General features: G+C 50.8%; 1 protein-coding gene across 1 annotated transcript in view; it reads right to left on the bottom strand.

The window, feature by feature from the left end:
- Positions 1-4017: 4017 nt before the first annotated feature.
- MCF2L2 (MCF.2 cell line derived transforming sequence-like 2) overlaps positions 4018-18482 on the bottom strand; it is a 132695-nt gene continuing 118230 nt past the window's right edge. Inside the window, exons 27-34 of the mRNA XM_074153636.1 lie at positions 16124-16219; positions 12470-12559; positions 10924-10995; positions 9143-9229; positions 6972-7090; positions 6302-6414; positions 5241-5344; positions 4018-4118 (exon numbers count right to left, since the gene is read on the bottom strand). Coding sequence (XP_074009737.1) covers positions 4018-4118; positions 5241-5344; positions 6302-6414; positions 6972-7090; positions 9143-9229; positions 10924-10995; positions 12470-12559; positions 16124-16219 — 782 coding nt within the window. The remainder of the gene's footprint in view (positions 4119-5240; positions 5345-6301; positions 6415-6971; positions 7091-9142; positions 9230-10923; positions 10996-12469; positions 12560-16123; positions 16220-18482) is intronic.

The raw sequence follows: 18482 nt of genomic DNA, 5'->3' as shown, positions 1-18482 counted from the left end.
CACGATGTTTTGTACTCGTTATAATTTTTATAAATTTCAAACAAAGTGTGGTTCTACACAGGTCGAATGGCCTCATTACAGAAAGTCCATTTGCACACTTTTTTTCTTGTAATAAACTCATACATTCTGTCTTGACTGGAAAAAAAGGGACAGGTAATTCTGTGCTCTGTCCCTGCCTGATTATCTCTCATCAGCCACAATATACAAATACATCATTATCAACACCATGGAAAATACGTTAAGAAAAACAAACTGTACCAATTCTCAGCTGGGGAGAGGAAATCTTAGATCTTAGCGGCTATTTCAGCTCCAGCTGCAAGAAGAAATACACAATTTGGCTCTTTTTTCTTCTTATTATTATTATATATTTCTAATCATATATATATATATTTGAAGTCAGGCTTTGAGTATTTTCGGAAAGGCAGCTCACGGCCTTTCTCATACCCAATCCGGTTTGAAACCTCAGAGTGTAAGAAAATTACGGATAATAAAATGGCTTTTCATCACATACACAACCAGAACGGGACACACGCACAGCTCTGCCGGCGCTGGCAGGGAAAGCCAGTGCCAGACCTGGTTTGGCCGCCGCCGTTTGTGATCCCCGCAGCGACCGTTGGTCTGATCCTCCACCCGGTGGGGTCAGACGGGAGAGGAGGAGAGGATTTACTAAAATTTAGCAAATTGGCCTGATTTACTAACTGCAAGACTTACGTATGGTGGCGAATGCCCGTCCCTCTCTGTGGTTACCGGTCGGGAAGGAGCCCGTTGCCCAGCCGCAGGGAGTGAGCCGAGGGCACAGTTCCGAGGAGGTGAGGTCTCTGCCAGTGCCGCAGGAGCTGGAGCAGAGCGGAGGGAGGAGACGGAAGCCAAAGCTCAGTGAGACCCAGGTCACAGCTCAGCCTGGGGGGCAGCTCTCGTCGCCCTGACCCCGGGGGGAGCAGCCAGGAGCCGGCACCGACTCGTGGGGACACGACGCTCAGCCACGAGCGCTGCTACAGCAGGATTCACCTTGGACCTTGTCTCTGCTGCAGCTGAACCCTAGGAGCAACCATTACTTGTCCATGACTTCCTGGTCACTACATCAGCTCCAGACAACACCGAAATGAAATCCGTATTTGGAAACTATGATTTGGGGTCCATCTGCCTGAAAATGGTGCTGTCAAAGATCTGCATACAGGATGAGTATGCCTTAACCTACACGTTAGTCTTGCTGGACATTACCAAATCCTGTTCCAGACCGTACACGGAGAGTCATTCCCTTAATTATCACCTTGCTTGGCAGAAACGCACTAATTACAAGACTATCCTGTCTGCTGTTTAAAAAAAAAAGTCACCAAGCCCCATTTTGCCTCCTCAGCAACGCCAGAAGGTCACAGCTTGTTGGCTGCTCTCAGCCGTGTCAGCAGCCTGGTCTCTCGCTGAACCTCAGGCTTTACAACAAAATGGGGTTTTGTTTTCAAAAGCAAAGTAGGGAGGAGAATTGTTCCAGCCCAGCCCGTACCTCTGCGGCTCTCACGACGAGATGGGGAGCTGGGAGAGAGGACACGCTTCTGCAGCGACCCTCTCCCCTGCTCCTGCCCCACGGGAGGTCACCACCGACACTCACGGAGGTCACAGTGGGACACAAGGGGTTAAACGCTTTGCTGTCCCCTGGAGGGTCCCCAGTTTTTGCATACACGCCAAAATTTAGCATCAGAATTTGACAGAAACCCGATAGCTCCCATTTCACAGGGAGATGTGGTGGCACCGGGGGACACGGGGCCACACGCTGTCCCCCCGCAGAGGCAGGGGACGGGCTGACAGTTCCCCATTTCCCACCGTCAGCTCCAACAGAGACGTTTCACCCTCGGAATGAATTCCTCCAAAGAAACTCCAAAGTGCAGGTTTGCATCTTTCCGTCTGTCAGCCGTGTCACAAATCCGCATTTTGGCAGTGTCACATACCCAGGGTAACCCTTCCCCATCTCACGCACACACACGCACACACACACGCGCACACACGCGCTCACTATACCCATCAGTGTGCAATCAAACCCCCCACCCCTCTCCTCTCCTCTCCTGGGCAGGGGTGGACAGAAGCGCTGTTCCCAGGCTGTGCAAATAGTACTGAAAGTAACACAGAAACCAAAACACACTCATTTTAGGGAGAGGATAAAGTAATTGCACTACAAGAAAGCGTGACTGCACGTTTCTGCAGGGGACTGAGGGGAAACACCTCTTCCCTCGAGATGCTGGGGGCTGCAGCAGACTGAGAGGGCTCCTGTCCCCGAGAGCCCACCCCTCACCTCTAGGGTAAATGACCAGCACGAAGCAGACAAGCTCTTCTCTCTTAGGATAAAATTGGCTTCCAGGAAGGTACAGAACTCTCAAGTCCTTTAGTCATGAATGAAAAAGGTCAGAAATCACAGAATTTCGATACTGATGGTTAGAAGAACCACGGGAATTCACCACCACAGTGCAACTCATAATTAACCAATAAGCCTTCACAGACAAACAAACTCTGAGTAAGCCTTTACCCGCTCCGAGGGTTTCTCCTGACTGGGACTATCCCCCTGGCTCACACACCGAGGGACCTGCAGTGCCGGCCTTCCCTGGGACACAGGAAAACGCTCGTGTCCCCGCAAAGGTGATGGCAGAAATTACACGGACTCCTACCATTTTGCTCAGAGCCTCAGTTACTAAAGAGCGGGTTTTGGTTTTGCTTCATCTCCATTTTTAGTGCTTTCGTCCCCTTTGTTATTTACACAGAGCACCACGAGTCTCGGGGTTAAACAGGAAATCCCTAATGGTGAAAGCCCAACACCCGCTCTCCAGCTGCTGGGGCCGTTTCTGCCAGGCTGGTCTCTGCCCGCTGCAGCCCTCACTCAATACTGGTGGTTTCTAAAGGATTAGCAGCTTTTGTGGGTCCAGAGACCCAATTACCATCAAAATGCCTTCATGCCTTAAGAGCTGCTCGAAATGAGCTAATGGCTTGTACAGGAACAATAACATCTGTAATCACTTTATATTACACGTTACATCCTTATGTGGCAGAGATTTGGTACAGTCCCTTAATCAAATGTCCCGGAAAGAAGTATTTAACACCAACACTTTATCCACTCACGGGAGCATCTAATGCTCGCTGCCTATTTGCAATGCTTAAGTATATTCCAAGAGGGGGATGAAATGGAGCTACTCCCTAGCCCGGCACACAGAGAAAGCATGCAGTCTACTCCGACACACGACGGCACATGGCGTTCCATTCACTTCCCGCCACCAAACGCGAAGGGCCGTGACCCAGCAGCTACAGACTGCGGAGGAATGACGGATGGTGTAAAAGGAGTTCGAAATGTTCTTTGTCACAGTAGGCGTCGCGCGTCTTTGCTTCCCCACGAAGCCCTGCGCCTCCAGCTCACGGCCAGGAGGTGCCCCCTGCCCCAGCCCAGGCAGCAGGTCCTCCCTCTGCCACCGCGAAAGGAGTCACATCATGGCCGCGCAAAGCCCCTCCGATGGTCCCATCCTTTCCACAGCCACCCTAAAATGGGATGTTTTTGGTGTTGACCACCAGCGAAAAGGGCACGTTTGTGATGTATCCGCTGGAATTAAGGAGGACGGGGAAGGCACAGCCAGAGGTGAGCAAATGGAAAACCCTCCAGGCGCCCCCCCGGCAGAGCAGGAACTCGTAACCACGCGTGTGTCCCTCGTGGTAACTCGGGCTTCAAGCAAAGTTGCCCAAAGGTGCGTGCATAGTAACTCCTCAGCTCCGCTCTCGACCTAATTTAGGCCACATCTTCTGAAACAGTTTGGTAATCACCGCGAGAAGCATTTGTCTCCCCTAACACTGAAGGTGGGTTCTGATGCTCCTTTCCAGTCTGGTTTCCCCAGCTCGCCAGGTGGACAGCCCAGTTCTCATCTGTTCATGCGCACAAAGTTTGAGTGAATGATGAACCTCAGAGCTCGTGAGAAAGGCAACTTGGATCCAGTGTCCACCCAAAGCAGCCGGAGAGGGAGGGGGTCCTGAGGAGGCCGGTCCCGCTGCTCAGCTGCCAGCCCTCTGCTCCGCCGGGAAGCTTTTGGCCACCTCGCTCTCCTTGGTGTCCGACTCCAGGGAGGCCGTGCTGCAGGAATCATTGTACGTGTCTGAAAAGAAGGACATGGGCACGGTCACTACAGCGCGGCTAAAGGCTTTCCCACCTACAGTCTCCAGGTTCAGCGTTAAAAACCTGAAATAAAATAGAAAATAAGTAATCACAATTCTACCGCCCTTCTAATTCCTTCACTAAAGGCAAGGGGGGCTCTTCTGGCTGTCACTGGCTGTAACGTGTGTGTGTGTGGCTCTTCGGAAGCATTAGACGTGCCACAGAAACAGGAGCCACAGCGCGGCACCGAGGGTGGAGGCAGAACTGACCCGCTGCGGGGGTGAAGGAGCAGCAACTACCAAACTCCCCTTAAACCACAGCAAAGAAACCTGGTTAATGTTCAAAAAGGTTTTTCTCCACTTTAGCAAATTGACCCCCAAAAAAGTAAAAATCAAAAGAAACCAGTAACTCAGAGTAAGACTCCAGCAGGTCTCTGTCACAGGTCCCCGGGGAACGGCTGCGCCACATTTTGCTGCCCTCTGTTACCAGAAGAGCAGGACACATTTTGGTAAATTATATTTAAGGATGGGCAAAAATTAATCTGAAACTGTAAAGCTTTGATCTGCAGAGCTGCTGAGGTTCAACTTTTCCAGTGCAACCCGTTTGGGTGTTGGGTCAGAACCGAAGCCGAGGAAAGGGTGACTTTCAGGGCTGATTTGGCTGAAATCCCGCCAGGGCAGCCCTTCCTCCAGCCTCCGGAGCCAGCAGGGAAACACGACGAGAGCAGAATTGGCTCGTGAGATGTTAATGTTTTCACGCCTAGACCAGAACCACAGCCCCGACGCTGATCTAAACCCAACCCCGTGTGGGGATGAGAGCTATCCCCCAGGTACAACACACGCTTGGGCTGGCAAGTACACACACAGTAGCCAGCCGGGGTACTGGGAGCCACAGGAGGCTGGGGGGAGACTCAGGTTCTGCCCGGGAAGGGGCAAAGGGCTGAACCCTGCCAAGGGAAGCTGCCGTGCCTAATTAGCTCTGCCACCCGCGGCACCGAATCACAGGCACCAGGGGGTGCAGCACAGACACACGCTCAGGCCGAGTACTTCAATTCAAAAAGTGCATCCTGTTGTGGTGTGAAAAATAGATATATTAAATGCCAGTAACTCATTTTCTGTGTCACCTGCATTGCTGTTCTTAATGATGTTGTTACTGTCCCCCTCTGCTGGCTGCAATATACTGGAAGGAACCCAGTCGCTTTTCTCGGAGACCAGTTTCTTCACTAACCTGAAATGGAAAGAACAGTCAGAGAGTTTCCCAACTTCCCTGGGTTTCTTAGGGCTCACGTTGGGCGGCTCTTTTCTAAACTAAGGAAGGAGGCAGAGGACCCAGGGAATTCCTAGAGGTGACTAAATTTCAGCAGTTTTCGATGGTGACGGGTCTCCCAGCTCTCTCGCCTGCAAGCAGGCTGTGTGACAAGGAAGCGGTGTCCTTGGCCTGGGTTTGAGACCCTGGGCCAAATTCAGAGCTGAAGGAAATGAATCTTTCGTGCCGCCCACCCCCCTTTGCTGCAAATACCGCCTGGGGCGGGTGGGTTTGCTTCATTCCCACCTACTCCTCCCCACGGGACTCGCGCCCACCTCAGCCCCGTGTCAGTCCTGGGCGAAGGGTCTGACTCCATGGGCCCTTCCTGGGGATCGGAGCTTCTTTCCCCAAATCACCCATTAGGAGAACTCAGCTGAACAGCCGGGTCTGTCCCAACACTCGCCTGCCAGCGAGAGAGGATAAATACACCCGACCGCCTGTGAGCTCACGGGGGCCAGACTCATTCCACTCTGTCAATCCCATCTTATACCTGAGCCTTTGGGGTTAAAATGCCCTCCGGCCACAGCTGTGAGGGGACGGGGATTTTACTGATGTGTCCTATGGGATGGGGCTGCCCGTGACAGTTGTTCTTCTGGCCAGAAAGTGTCAAGAGCCCAAATATTCCCCTCCATTTCCTTTATGCAAACCTCTGTTCTCCTAAGCCTCACATCACAAGGGCTTGGGATGAAATGAGCCCGGTGGAAATAACCAAAGCTGCCTGTACGTGCCTCCCTCTGCCTCCGTCACGCTGTGGGCAACGGGGCGCGTGGATCTGGACTGATTTTGAAGAGACTTTGACATCCTTCTGAATATTTTCCGCCTTTTCCAGGCGGTTACGGCTGTTCTACCTGTCAAATTCTGTCTCTCTGCGGTACTCACCATTGACCGTTCTCTCCTTCCTGCACAAACTGCACTAAATCTCCGTCCTCCAGGGTAAGAGAATCTGGGAAACAGCTGTCAAAGCTGCCCTCGACCCGAAAGAGATTGGTCCCCTAAAATGAATGAAAGAATGCACCAGAAATACAGTCACTAAGGATGACGGAGAGAATGAGGTTAGTCAAATACCGAGTTAGGCATTTCAAGCTGGCAGAGGTTTCTTCCATAGGGAATTGTGTCACTTTTTATTCCTTTTATCAAGCCCAGGGTAAATGTTATTCAGACTTAGGACAGAGCTGTGCTGCGTGTTCAGGCTTTAGAATGAACCCACCAGCCGTTATTCTGACAGAGAAACGGGGTTTGTGACACCGGGTTAAGTTTCCTGGAAAAGGCTGAAATTACTTTTTTAAGGGCTCAGAGTTTTCCCTCCCTTTTGTAAGAGGTAAAGCTACAGCTTACGAGTAAAGGTGCCTTTCTATGGTCCTGATCCTGATCAACAAAATAGCCTTGGGATAATCCCCCAACACCCCAGGTCAAATTCCCACCTTCTGTATTCCCCCACATCCATGAGTTTAAGGCTGGTGTGAACCCGAACTGTGGAGTTTACACCGTGATCTTTGGCGAACAGGAGGTCGTCCTGGGAAAAGGCAGCGTAATTTGGAAAAGGAATTACATTGTTCGGGTTGGTCTCTTCCTCCAAGTCAGAGGAGTTGGAGAGTTCGTCTGTGCTGGAGGGAATGGCTTCAAAATCTTCAAAGGTGTCTAGAGACGGCATCTGCCTGCTGGGCCAGCCTTGCCAAAGGAGAGAAACCAAAGAGAGTTAGCTGTCCGTTCACCAGCCTCTTCCAGACTCAGCCTTCTAAAAACAAACATCACGGGTTCACTTCCCACCATTCCACCTACTGAATTGCTTGTACCATTTTACAGTTTCTTCCCTGATTTTCCCATAAAAAATTCCATTTCAGCCATTATTCTGTCTCTGAAAACCCGTGCCACTTGCTGTGGTTTGTGGGAGGGCAGACCGCGTGGCCGCAGCGTGTGTGCCCATCAGTAGCATCAGTACCCTGGGCGTTCAGCGCTGCTACATCTCTTCAGGAGGCACAAAGAGCAAGGACCAGGAGCATTTCCATGGACCGAGCGCCGCAGCAAATAACAGCTTTTGCTGACGTGACTTCCAGAAGGCTGTGCCCGCTCAGCTCCCAGCTCATCTCCACACCTTTATCTGTACATCAAAGTCCGACGCCACTGAATTGTGGTCGACTGAATTTTTGGTGAATCTCCACCTCACCCCAAGATGACATGACCACCCGAGCACATTACAAGACCGTACCCTGGAGCCGCTGGAAGAGCAGTGAAGGGACAGAGTAAACAATGAGGCACAAAGACAACCAGACCCAGGGGGCAGGTGGAGAAGAACCCACCCATATTTCTGCTGTTAGCAGTCTTATGGTGTGATTTGTACCCAAAACCACCCCAGCCCAGCGGATGACACCTAATGAGAGATTTCCAGCCCGAGCACAAGAGTCGATCTCTTTGCCCACCAAGGCCATGTCCAGAGGATGTCTCCTGAGGGAAATTCCAGCTGAACCTTGTAAGACATGCCTGCCCGGGGCTCCCACGATGGAGAGGTAACTCGGCCTCTCTCTAGAGCCCAGTCGAGCTCTACGCTCCCCTTGGCACTTGACGCCCGTCCCTTTTCTGATGGGGCTGACTACAGCCCAGCTGGGAGCAAACAGACCTGGCATCTACCCAGGGATCCTGCAGCCCAGACAGACACGGGCTGAACGGAGTCAGTCAAATCTCCGTCTGCGTTCCCGCTCGGTGTTCCTGCCGTGCATCAGCCGGTTCACAGGGACTCGGGCCGAGCAGATGCTGCCCCAGCTCATTCCAGCCTGCGGGCCACTGCTCTGGGCACGGCAAAGCACGGAGCCAGATGCTCCAGCCAAACCCAAACCTGGCCCGAGACAACACAGAACCCAAGCTGGGCAGGTCAGGGAGCAAACGGGAAAGCGATCTGATCCGGGAGAAATAGGTTCATTAATTAATTTATTTAATCCCTCCCTGTGCGCATCCTCCCTGCCACGGGCAGGGGTTGGTGCAGCCCCTTCTCCTCCCTCCTGTCACACGGGGCTGGGACATCCCCGGCCACTGCAGCTCGGTCACAAGGGGGACAGTGACCTTCTTTCCCAGCTGTAACCCTGCGGGGACGGCTGGGTCATCCCTGCTTTTCCAGGTGTGAAAAGCCCCTGCCATGGCATTCCTGTGCGGGGCTGGGAGCGTCCCCACCAAGGTCTGTCCCAGCGAGGCTCAGAGTGAAGCAATTTTAGTTCAAATTCACAGGTTGGGCTACAAACACCAAAAAAAACCCCAAAACATATACATATGTCCCCCTCCCCTCCTAGACAAAGCATCACTGGTCTTGATCTTCTGCCACTGTCATTAGTAGGAAGCATCCAAGGCAGAAACCCAAACAGTGAGGACTCCTTACAAACACACGCATCAGCCTTCCTCTTCCGTACAAATCGCTATCCTAATTTCAGAGACTAAGAAACAGCCTGTCTTACACACATAATTTGAGATATGAAATAACACAGATCAAATTCTGAGCTTTCTGGTATCAGTTAAAAGAACTGGTTTTCAGCTGTGCCCGACCTCCAGAAAAGCAGCAGCTGGGGCACGGTTGCTGTACCCGCAACGACCCAAGCTGGTTCTTTCATTGCTTTCACGGGAAATAACGTTCATTAAAAGAAAAAAAAAAATCTCTGAAGTTAAAGAGAGTAAATATTATCATAAAATTATATTACACTCTCACATTGAGAGGACAAACGTTTAAATGCTGTTTACCTGTCTGTGAAGCAGATCTAGGCACGGGCCTCGTGGTGGAACCGGTATTACATTTAGTCTGGGCCAAAATGGTGTTCTCAAAAGCATCTGTGACAGGAAGCACAATTTGTGTCCTCAGGGTGAAACAGCGACCAGGGACCCAGCACACGGTGAGTTCCCCCATCACCTCTGCGACGGGGGGTCTCTAACAAACGGGTGGGCTCGGGGCTGACAGTTATAAAGGAGGAGAGACAGGACCAGCACAAACGAGAGCAAAGGCAGCAGCATTCCACAGCAAAACCACAGGTCGGAGGACAGAGATCAGCCCAAGGGATCAGACAGGAACAGGGGTGTCAGTCAGGGGAAGCGATCGCCGGGGGAGCAGCGCAGTGTTCTGCTTCACTACAGCTTCCTTACACCGTTTTAACGTATTTTCCTTGCAGCGTTTCAAATCATTCCGTAGGCGATGGGATATGGTTTTGATGCTCTTCTTCCCAGCCAGAAATGAGTAATTTCACCCTTGATGAATGCGATGCAATTTTGTGGGGGAAGTTTTTATCGGAGCACATCAAACCCTTTGCATCACTGACTCTGGCAGCAGCAGCAGCACCTTCTGGTAAAGGGGTGACAATGGTCACTGCTTCCTGCTTAAATAAACTCACTTTGGTGAGGGCTCTCCTGCAGCAGCACCATGTTTTTACCCAGCGAGGATCAACTCAGCTCCGTCCCAGGGACAGCCCTTGCACCCCTGCCCCCGCAGCCACGCGCTGTGCCGAGATGGGAAGAATCTGTCGGTGAGGAAAGTGAGGAATAAACCCCGCCGTTTGGGAAGCCCTGGTGCCGGGTACCGGGGTGATTCCAAACCTAGTGCCGGGGGTCACGGCGGGGGGGGGGCAGGGGAGGCAAAAGGAAATATGCTGCAAACAGCAAAAGCGCTGTTTCCTCTGCTGCCTCTGAATTGTGTCTGCCAGCCCCTCTGTCCCGGTCTCCTCTGCGGGGAGCGACACGGGAGGCAGCTCTGATGTGTCACCAGTTCCACCACTGACCGGGCCACAAAGCCAGGGTTTTGTGCAGAGGGAGAAGAGAAAAGGATTCCCCGGGAATCCTGAGAAAGGATTCCCCAGCCCACACCTCTCCCCCCTGGCCCCGCTCCGGCAAATGCTCAGTTAAAGGGGGAAGCTGGCAATGGAGGCTGGGGTCTTCCAGCGGCCGGGAACGACTTCCCGGAGTTTGACTCTTTGGCATCGTTTATTAAACCAATTAAAAAACTGGTGAATCTGCTGCAACAAACAGGAGGAAATTCTGCTTGGCTGAAATGAAACACTGCACTTTAAATGGATATTAATGCCCAGTCGAGCCTGTTCTGCAGCTCTCGTGCAGGGGGCTCCTGCTCCTCCTGTAGGTAGAGCCACCAACACGGGAGGGGGGGTGTAGGCAGCCGGGCTGCGGGGGGGGGTCAATAGTAGCCCCTGGGCTCTCAGGTGCTGTGCGCTACCGAGCGAGGGAGAACCCAGCCAGAAAATCCAGATCCAGACCCAGATCACAGTCTAGAGCATTCCTTCCCACAACAGGCAGAGAATTGGGGGTTTAATTTGTGCCCATCCCCAGGTGAAAGCTGGTAGATACGACATGAGCGCATGGGACAGGCAAGGAGGTGACAGGCTGTGATTGTCATGGATAAACCGACACCAAACCCCCAACGGGCTCTGGTGTCGTCTGCCGGCAGTGATGAGATGGGAATTCAGTGAATAATACCAGAATATTGCCAAACAGGTTTTCATGCAGGATGGAAATACTCATACCTTCAAACCCCAGGGGAGTTGGGTCACTCTTTATTTCATGCCTCTTGACTTTAACTGCAGGAACAAGGGGACCTGTGTGAAGTTTGCAGAGGCACAAGGCTGTAAATATTGTTAAAGGAGAAACTTGCTTTCCCATCACCTGGCAACGCTGCCTGCCTAATACTTTCCATTTTGCCCAGAAAAATGACCAACCCCTAGATTCTAAGTGGTGGAGACAAAGACTTCTGTGATGCGGAGAGGAAACAGGCCCCTTTTGCAAGAGACATTAAAAATAGTAAATGCATCTGCTTCCAATGAGGTCTCACCAAGCCTTTCTCTCACTCTTCTCCAGGAGGTGGCACTAAGGCAGGCAAACACACAGCTATGAAGAACCTGTGCTACACCCATCATTTCCATGTGGTGATGCTTTAGTGTTATGGTCTAAAGAGGTTGGCAAAGAACCCTTTGTAGGTAGGGGTGATATCACACCCTTCCTCTGCCAATAAACCCCTCCAGCTCTCATTTCACAACAGCCTCGTTGCACAGTCGAGGGCACGGTTCATCCTTCACAGCTCTTTAGAGAAGGCACTCGGTACCGTGCAACCTTCTTCCCGAAAAACAGGTAGCAAAGATTTGTATACAAATTCATTCAGCCATTTTTCATTCTATTTTGGTTTGTGAATTGCCCTGCAAAACTTAAACTTGCAGATCAGCTCCTCCACTTCATTCCGGGAACTGTCAGCAGACAGAATATTCAGAATTCAGTGTAAGACCATACGTTCTATTCCCAAAAGCCCCTCTGACATGTAGGTGCCTGCAGTCCCAGATTTTCAGCACTAACAGCTTGCCCAAACGCGTGGGTTGCTGGTCAGTTGAAACGTAGGCACTAGTGCAGTTACCTTTTAAAGTTTTTAAAAAGTGCCTTTTCTCAAAATAATTGCAGCTCAAAACTAAAGCTTTCCTAACTTCCCACATGGACTGCGCAGAGCTCAGTGCACCCTGGGCACCCTTACGCGTGTCTGAAAGTTCCCTTGCAAACACAATTTCTAATCATAACCGTGATTATGCTGAACATGCTTAAAACCGGCACCTGTTGCCACTCCATTTTTGGCTTGATTTCAGGCTTTCTTACCGATCTGATGCCTGCTACGTAACGAGGAGATTCCCTCCTCCTTGAAAGCAAAAAATGCTAAACAGCTTTAAGGAAACGGAGAACCGATCTCTATTGAATTTCGGTTAATCCAAACCAGGGAGAGGTTGGAAACCTAACCCCACACCAGCCAAAAAAAATAAAATCAATCCTGTTTCCATGGAAACCAGCCCCACTTTCTGAAGCCTGTTCTGGGGACACTGGGTAGAGTCACCGTATCTCCCCCCCAGCACACGGTCGGGACGCCTTGGGCTGCCTCCCCGCCGGCGGTACACGGGTCCTGACTCTTTTTCTGTTGGAGCCTCCTGCGTTTGTAGAAGCGGAGGCTGCTGTACTCACTCTGTGAGGAGCATTCGATAGCAAAGGTGCCGGGGGGCAGGAAGGGAGCAGGGGGCCAAGCAAGCGGCGCGACGGTACCTTTGGTGCCAGCGGAGGCGTTAGCTGCGGAGCTGATGGAGGAGGCAAGGGAAAAGCGACGGGTGACTTCTCTCTCCTTACACTCCGGATCTGGGAGGACAGACAGACGCAAGGCAGGGCAGGGTTAGAGGTCAGTAAGCACTGGGGTAAGAGATGTCCAAAGCAAAGCAGCAGCTGGAAAAGGGTAAGTAAAAGGTAGGTTGCTCCTCTAAAGCAGCCAGGAAAAATACCCTCAACAAAGTGAACAGCACAGAAAGGAGGTTATATGGACACGTTTTTTCAAAGCAATTCCAATTCACCAGTTTTAATACTTCAGAAGGGAGAATTATGCCAATTAATATTTTAGCAACCAACTAGTCTTAGGTACAGCTACAAACACAGAGAGATGAGCACGATGGTCAGAATGGGGGGGCGTGTGCCTACAGATGAGGTTTGGATTATTCTAGACACCAAACTGCTTGTTCTGTGATGACTGACCTGAAATACACCGAAAACCAAACATGAACGGTTTGGAGTTCACATTTGTCATTTCTAGAAGTTAACTGTGTGAATGCCTGAGAACATCCTCTGAGCCCCGTCCTCAAACGGTGTCTGCACATCTACAGACCCATCAGTACAGGTCTTGCCCTCGCCAACCACAGCAGCACCACTGGGGAGAAAAACTTGCTTGATTACAAATATTTCAGAATTAACTTTTTAGTCTCCTGCTGAAACCACTCCGAGCTCACGTGCTGCGTTGCTCAAGCGAGTGTTTCCGTTGAGAAGAGAGTGAAGCTGCTCGCACGCCCCACAGCTCCCTTTCAGCCAGAGACTTGAAGACGTCGCTCTCCCAACACAAACTCAGCTGAACGTGGTGTGAGAAATGGCCGGAAACATTCTGCTGAAGGTTTTCATGTTTGTTAAAAAACTATTTGTGATTTTCATGTTTTGATTTTTAAAAATAGCAAAGAAATATCTATGTAAAAATTAAATACTTGTTTCTATTGTCACTGAAAAGCCGCGACGGTGGGATAGGTGGAGACATTTCACACGTGCTGCTGTGCTTTGCTGAATCTTCCCAGATGTTCCTGGATGGTGCCTGTGACTCGGAGGGACTTTTCTATCCCAATCGTCTCCTTTCTCCTATGTCTCTCTTCTTTTCTCTCTCATTTATGTTTTTCCATGGTTAACTGGCATACAGCACTGCAGCAAAATAACTTTCAGGTGATTTTATATTTCTGGTTTAAATACCCTGCGCAGAACCAGACTACTGTGAAGACTTCCCTGCCAGGGATCTTAAAATATTCTTTCCCATTCCTCATCTTCACATTTCCTTACTTTAATGTTCAGTCACACAACATTTCTCTTTACTTTGTTTTTATCCATATTTCTGCCTAGTAAATGTCACATTCACTGTAAGTTTCCAGTGAAGCAGAAATCAGTGTGACTGCTTGAACTGCAACTCCTGTAATGTTTTATTTTGCCAAAACATCAGGAAATTACATTAGCTCCTTAAAACCTCCCTGCAATTTCAAACTGTAGTTTGGCCACTGTACAGAGACTGTAAATTCTGCATCTGCCAACGCACTTCCTTACTGAATTACTCCTAAAAGCACATATATTCAAGTACATCCTTATTCACCTCCTAAGAGGCTGAAGGAAAAGGAGAGGTGAAGCGCTGCCCTCAGCGGCCACTGCAATGGGATGACCCCACATTTAGGCTGCTGTAACTGCCCTTATTAAAAGACAAAGAAAATTTCACTTTATAATTACGGTGTCGGGCTACATTTACACCACATCACGCAGCTCTCGGGGACCCCGTGCCAGCCCTGAGGAATGTGAGCTTGGTTCCACGAACCAGGCCTGCCCCAAGGCTGGGGGAGATGTGGAGTGGTGGCTTTCACGCTCCTCGGTGCCGGTCCTCGGTGCCGGTCCTGGGGTCTCTCGCCGCTGGAGTGCAGGCTGGTAAAGTGTCCCCTCCAGACACTGGCATCTCTTTGGCCAAAACACCAAGGTGCTCACAGACAAGGTTTTCTACCCCGTCACACCCAGTTCAGTGATGCTTTGAGCATCCGTGCTCCGCTGCCAGTTGGTACCTACCAGGCAATCCTGATTTCCCCCTGGTTAGCCTTGTTATTTCATTGTTTAAACCTTCCCTTTGATGTGTTCTGGGCATGAACAGATGTGGTGGGTCTGGGCAAAGCACGCTTAGCTCCATATACCATCTGCTGCCATGGCCAGTAACAAACCCTTAGACGCAGGGGTCAAGAGTGGGACAAGCTCTTCCTGCAGGAGCTCCCTGTTAGGGTCTCCCAGCTCCGGAGCCAGCCCATGGAGTGCTCACACGGCTTTGGAGTGTCACTGCCTGCAGAAACCACCACGCTCTGCATCCAGCCCTTTCCCAACCGGCGTCCTCCAGGCCGGGACCCGACTGGCAACTGAACGGCACGAGGAAGTGAAGAGGGACCTGGTGTAAGGGAGGAGCTTCCCAGGAACCTCCTCAGCCCCAGCACGTCTTTGAGCAGAGAGTGCCCACAGCTGGGTGGGTACCAACTCTCCTCGACTGCGCTTTGCCCTCTGGAGCACGGAACCACTGAATAAAATGCAAGATATTTCACACAACAAGAAAAATTCAGATACAAGAGCAAGAGGCCCAAACCAAAACTGCAGACCCAAACTCACCCCAATTACCACATTTCTGAAATCTGTATTTTGTAATTGACTTCCCCAGGTCTCAGAGTCTGAAACCCGCTCCCTTTTGTGTGTTCAGAACTTGGAACTGGTTTCTCCATCTTAGATCTTACCACCAAGTGCAGCCTGAGCCTTGCAGCCAGGATGTTACGGCTGCTCTGGCCCTTGGTGTGTTCTCATCTGCTTTATAACTTTGTAATTTTTATTCTTTCATCTTGCTGCTTCCTCCTTTGATGCTCACCCTCTCTATCACTGCACACTAACCCTTTGTCTCACAGAAGAAATAACATTTATCAGAACAGGAGAAAAGCCATAGCAATAAAAATAGTAATGACATTTTCTTTTCAGAAAGTAATTGCAAATAGTCATTTGATTTCATTTCTATTCACATTTCTTCCTTTCCTCTAAAGCCTCTTCCTTGTGCAGCCATCACAGGAACACGCGATGCTCTCTGCTCATGGATATTAAGTGCCTTCTAAACATGCACAGAGACTCAGAACACACCATTTTACAGTGTTGTATAACACAATTAAGTAGAAATGGCAATAAACCCCAGACCTTCCCTATTCCGGTTCCTCAGGGTAACCACTAGACCACGGCTGAGCAGCATTTTTAAAAACAAAGAGGTCCAACCAACAAACAGTTCAACACATAAAAAAATCTCATGTAGCACAACACAGTGATACTCATCCCTTCAAGCCAGTAGAACTGCTGAAAGAAGTTAGGCTGGTGGATTAAAACACATTCACACTTCGGCCCTTGAGAGAAACTGGAAATAAACGTTATTTGCACTCAAAGGCTGCCTTCCAACGCTGCCGGGTAAGGGCCCTTTGAGACGGAGCCGTGGGCGTGTGTCAGAGGGGAGCGTGGTGGTGAGATGCGGCAGCGCTGTAGGAAATAGTGATGGATGGCACCATGGGATGGAGGGAACACTGTGCAGGAGACGGATGGGCAGAGACCAAATGCTGCGTGGGGTGATTTTACCTTTGGGTGGAGCTCTGCGGTTGGAAAGACCTTGCAATGTGAACCGCTTTCGAGCAAGCGCTGTGCGCTCAAGGTTAAGGCTGGTGGAAGCGTCAACTAGGAGAGAGAGGGAGAGGGGAGAGAAATAAGGAAGGAAGGGTCAGCTGTTCAGCTCATGGGAAAGGAGAGGTTAGCACCAGATGACAACTTAAAATAAATAAATAAAGAAATTTTGATTCAGTTCCAGCCTGAGCAAGAGCTAATCAATTAGAAAGGTGGCATGAGGTCAGAGTGATTAAACCAAGCTGAGCCAAAGGGAGCCCCTGGGCTGAGTTTGGCTCACTGAGTTTTAATGGCGAACAGCAGCAAAACAAAACCAAAGAAAAACAGGTGAAGGGGTGTAGCTCTCATCAAAGGAAAATACAGTTTAGCAGCAAGCTCCTTAAAAGGGATCTAGTGCCTTTTACTATGAAAGCACACTGTTGTGGTTGGAACAGCAAGGTGGTGGGGAGAACAGGAAGAGGTGGACTTAGAGAGAAACCCCAGATCCACATATTCCTGCCAAATTCTGCATCTGCCCCTGTCTTTGTGCGGGCAGGGAACACACAGACCTTTACAGCAAAGGAGCAGGAGAAAAGCCCCGCGGTGGCTGCCTGGGTCTGTGCCTCGGGATTTAACCCTGACCCGGCTCCTCCCCTTCGTTTCATGCACTGCCAGGTGAAAATCATCAGAGGCACAAAGGAGGACCAGAGGTACAAAGGGAAGATGAAGGGACAGTGAATCCACACTTGGCGGAGCAGCAGCCAGCCAGCCAAGCTGTGCTTCCGAAGGGGAGCGCATCCCATCACTTCCTGGCTGCAGCCCGACAGCCCTGGCTCCGCGGCGCAGCGCGAGGTGGGTGTCAGACGAACAGATCTAACAACACAGAAGCATTACACCCGTGTGGGTCACCTCCTTCCACCCGGTGGCCCGAGGCCAGGAAGGTGGATCTGGTGAGGAACAGCCATCCAGCGGTGGCTCCAGCCGTGGGGCTGCCCACAGGTGCCCTGGGGAGCGTTTCTGGCTTCCAGGCTGCCCGTGTTGGCCTGGGAGCCATTCCCTGCCCTGGAAGGTGTCTCTAATGACATGTTGTCTCCACCTGAGTTACTTCAAACCCTCTCCTTCATTCCAGTAGTCCTGGAATCCATCTCCAGACACAATAAGGACTAGGTCTTGATGGGCAGCAGGTCGAACATGAGCCCACTTGTGCCTCACCAGCAGGTCTGGGGGTCGATGGTTCCCCCCGTGCTCAGCACAAGGGAGACACCCTTGGAGTGCTGCATCCTGTCCCAGCCCCCCCAGCACAAGAGGGACACGGACATCCCGAGCGAGTCCAGCGAGAGGCTGTGGAGATGATGAAGGGATTGCAGGAGCTGACGCAAGGAGGGAGTGAGACCTGGGACTGTTCATCCTGGAGAGGAAAGGGCTCAGGGGGCTCTTTTCAATGTGCATAAATTCCTGGCGGGGGCAAGTAAAGAAGCTGGAGCCAGAGGCTTCTCACTGGAGCAGGGCGACAGGGCGAGAGGCAATGGGCACGAATGGAAATATGGGAAATTCCATTTTAAAACAGTAAAAAACTTCTTCCTGTGAAGGTGGTTAAAGCCCAGGACAGCATCCCCAAGGCGGTTGTGGAGTGTCCACCCTTGGAGATATTCAGAGCCCGAGAGGACACGGCCCAGGGCAACTTGCTGCCGCTGTCCCTGCTTGAGCCAGACCATCAGACTCGGGGTCTCGGGGGTCCCACAGGACTCAGTGCCCCCATAGTGTCAGTGAATCTACCCATCAGGTCCACACAGAGCTCAGTTTATATGTAGATAACCCCAGCACAGGCACTTACCATAGGAACAATGAACTGAAATAGCTTGTCACAGTGCCCTCCCTCTCTGTACTACAGAAAAAAAACAGTATTTTAAATTAAGCCGTGTTGACGTTGGCTGCACGGCCGTGGGGAGCGTTGCCGTCAGCAGGTGGCACAAGGAGGACGGCTCTGGCAGCGCCCCTGTCTCCCCGAGAGCCCATAACTTTCTCCCCAGAATGAAAACTTATTGCAATGAAAACATTTTTGGTGAATAGCCTGTTTTTCAAAGAAAAAAAATTGCACTTTTTTTTTTTTTTACCATCTCTATTTATAAAGGGGCCTGCTGTTACTTTAACCCTCGTTTGGACATTAATCTCCTAAAACCTCACAATTTTCCTTTTTATATTATTAGAAAAGTCTTTGCTCTCACATTTCAAAATGCTCCCGAAAAAGGAAACTGCTGCTGAAAGATTTTTCTGTTCCTGCTACCGTCAGGTGAGCTCCAGTTTCTTTTTAGTGTTCATTTTAACCTGCTTTGTATAG

Source organism: Numenius arquata, chromosome 9, assembly GCF_964106895.1.
Source record: "Numenius arquata chromosome 9, bNumArq3.hap1.1, whole genome shotgun sequence".
NCBI lineage: Eukaryota > Metazoa > Chordata > Aves > Charadriiformes > Scolopacidae > Numenius > Numenius arquata.
The sequence above is the reverse complement of the archived record's forward strand: the minus strand, read 5'-3'. Positions and strand labels throughout refer to the sequence as shown.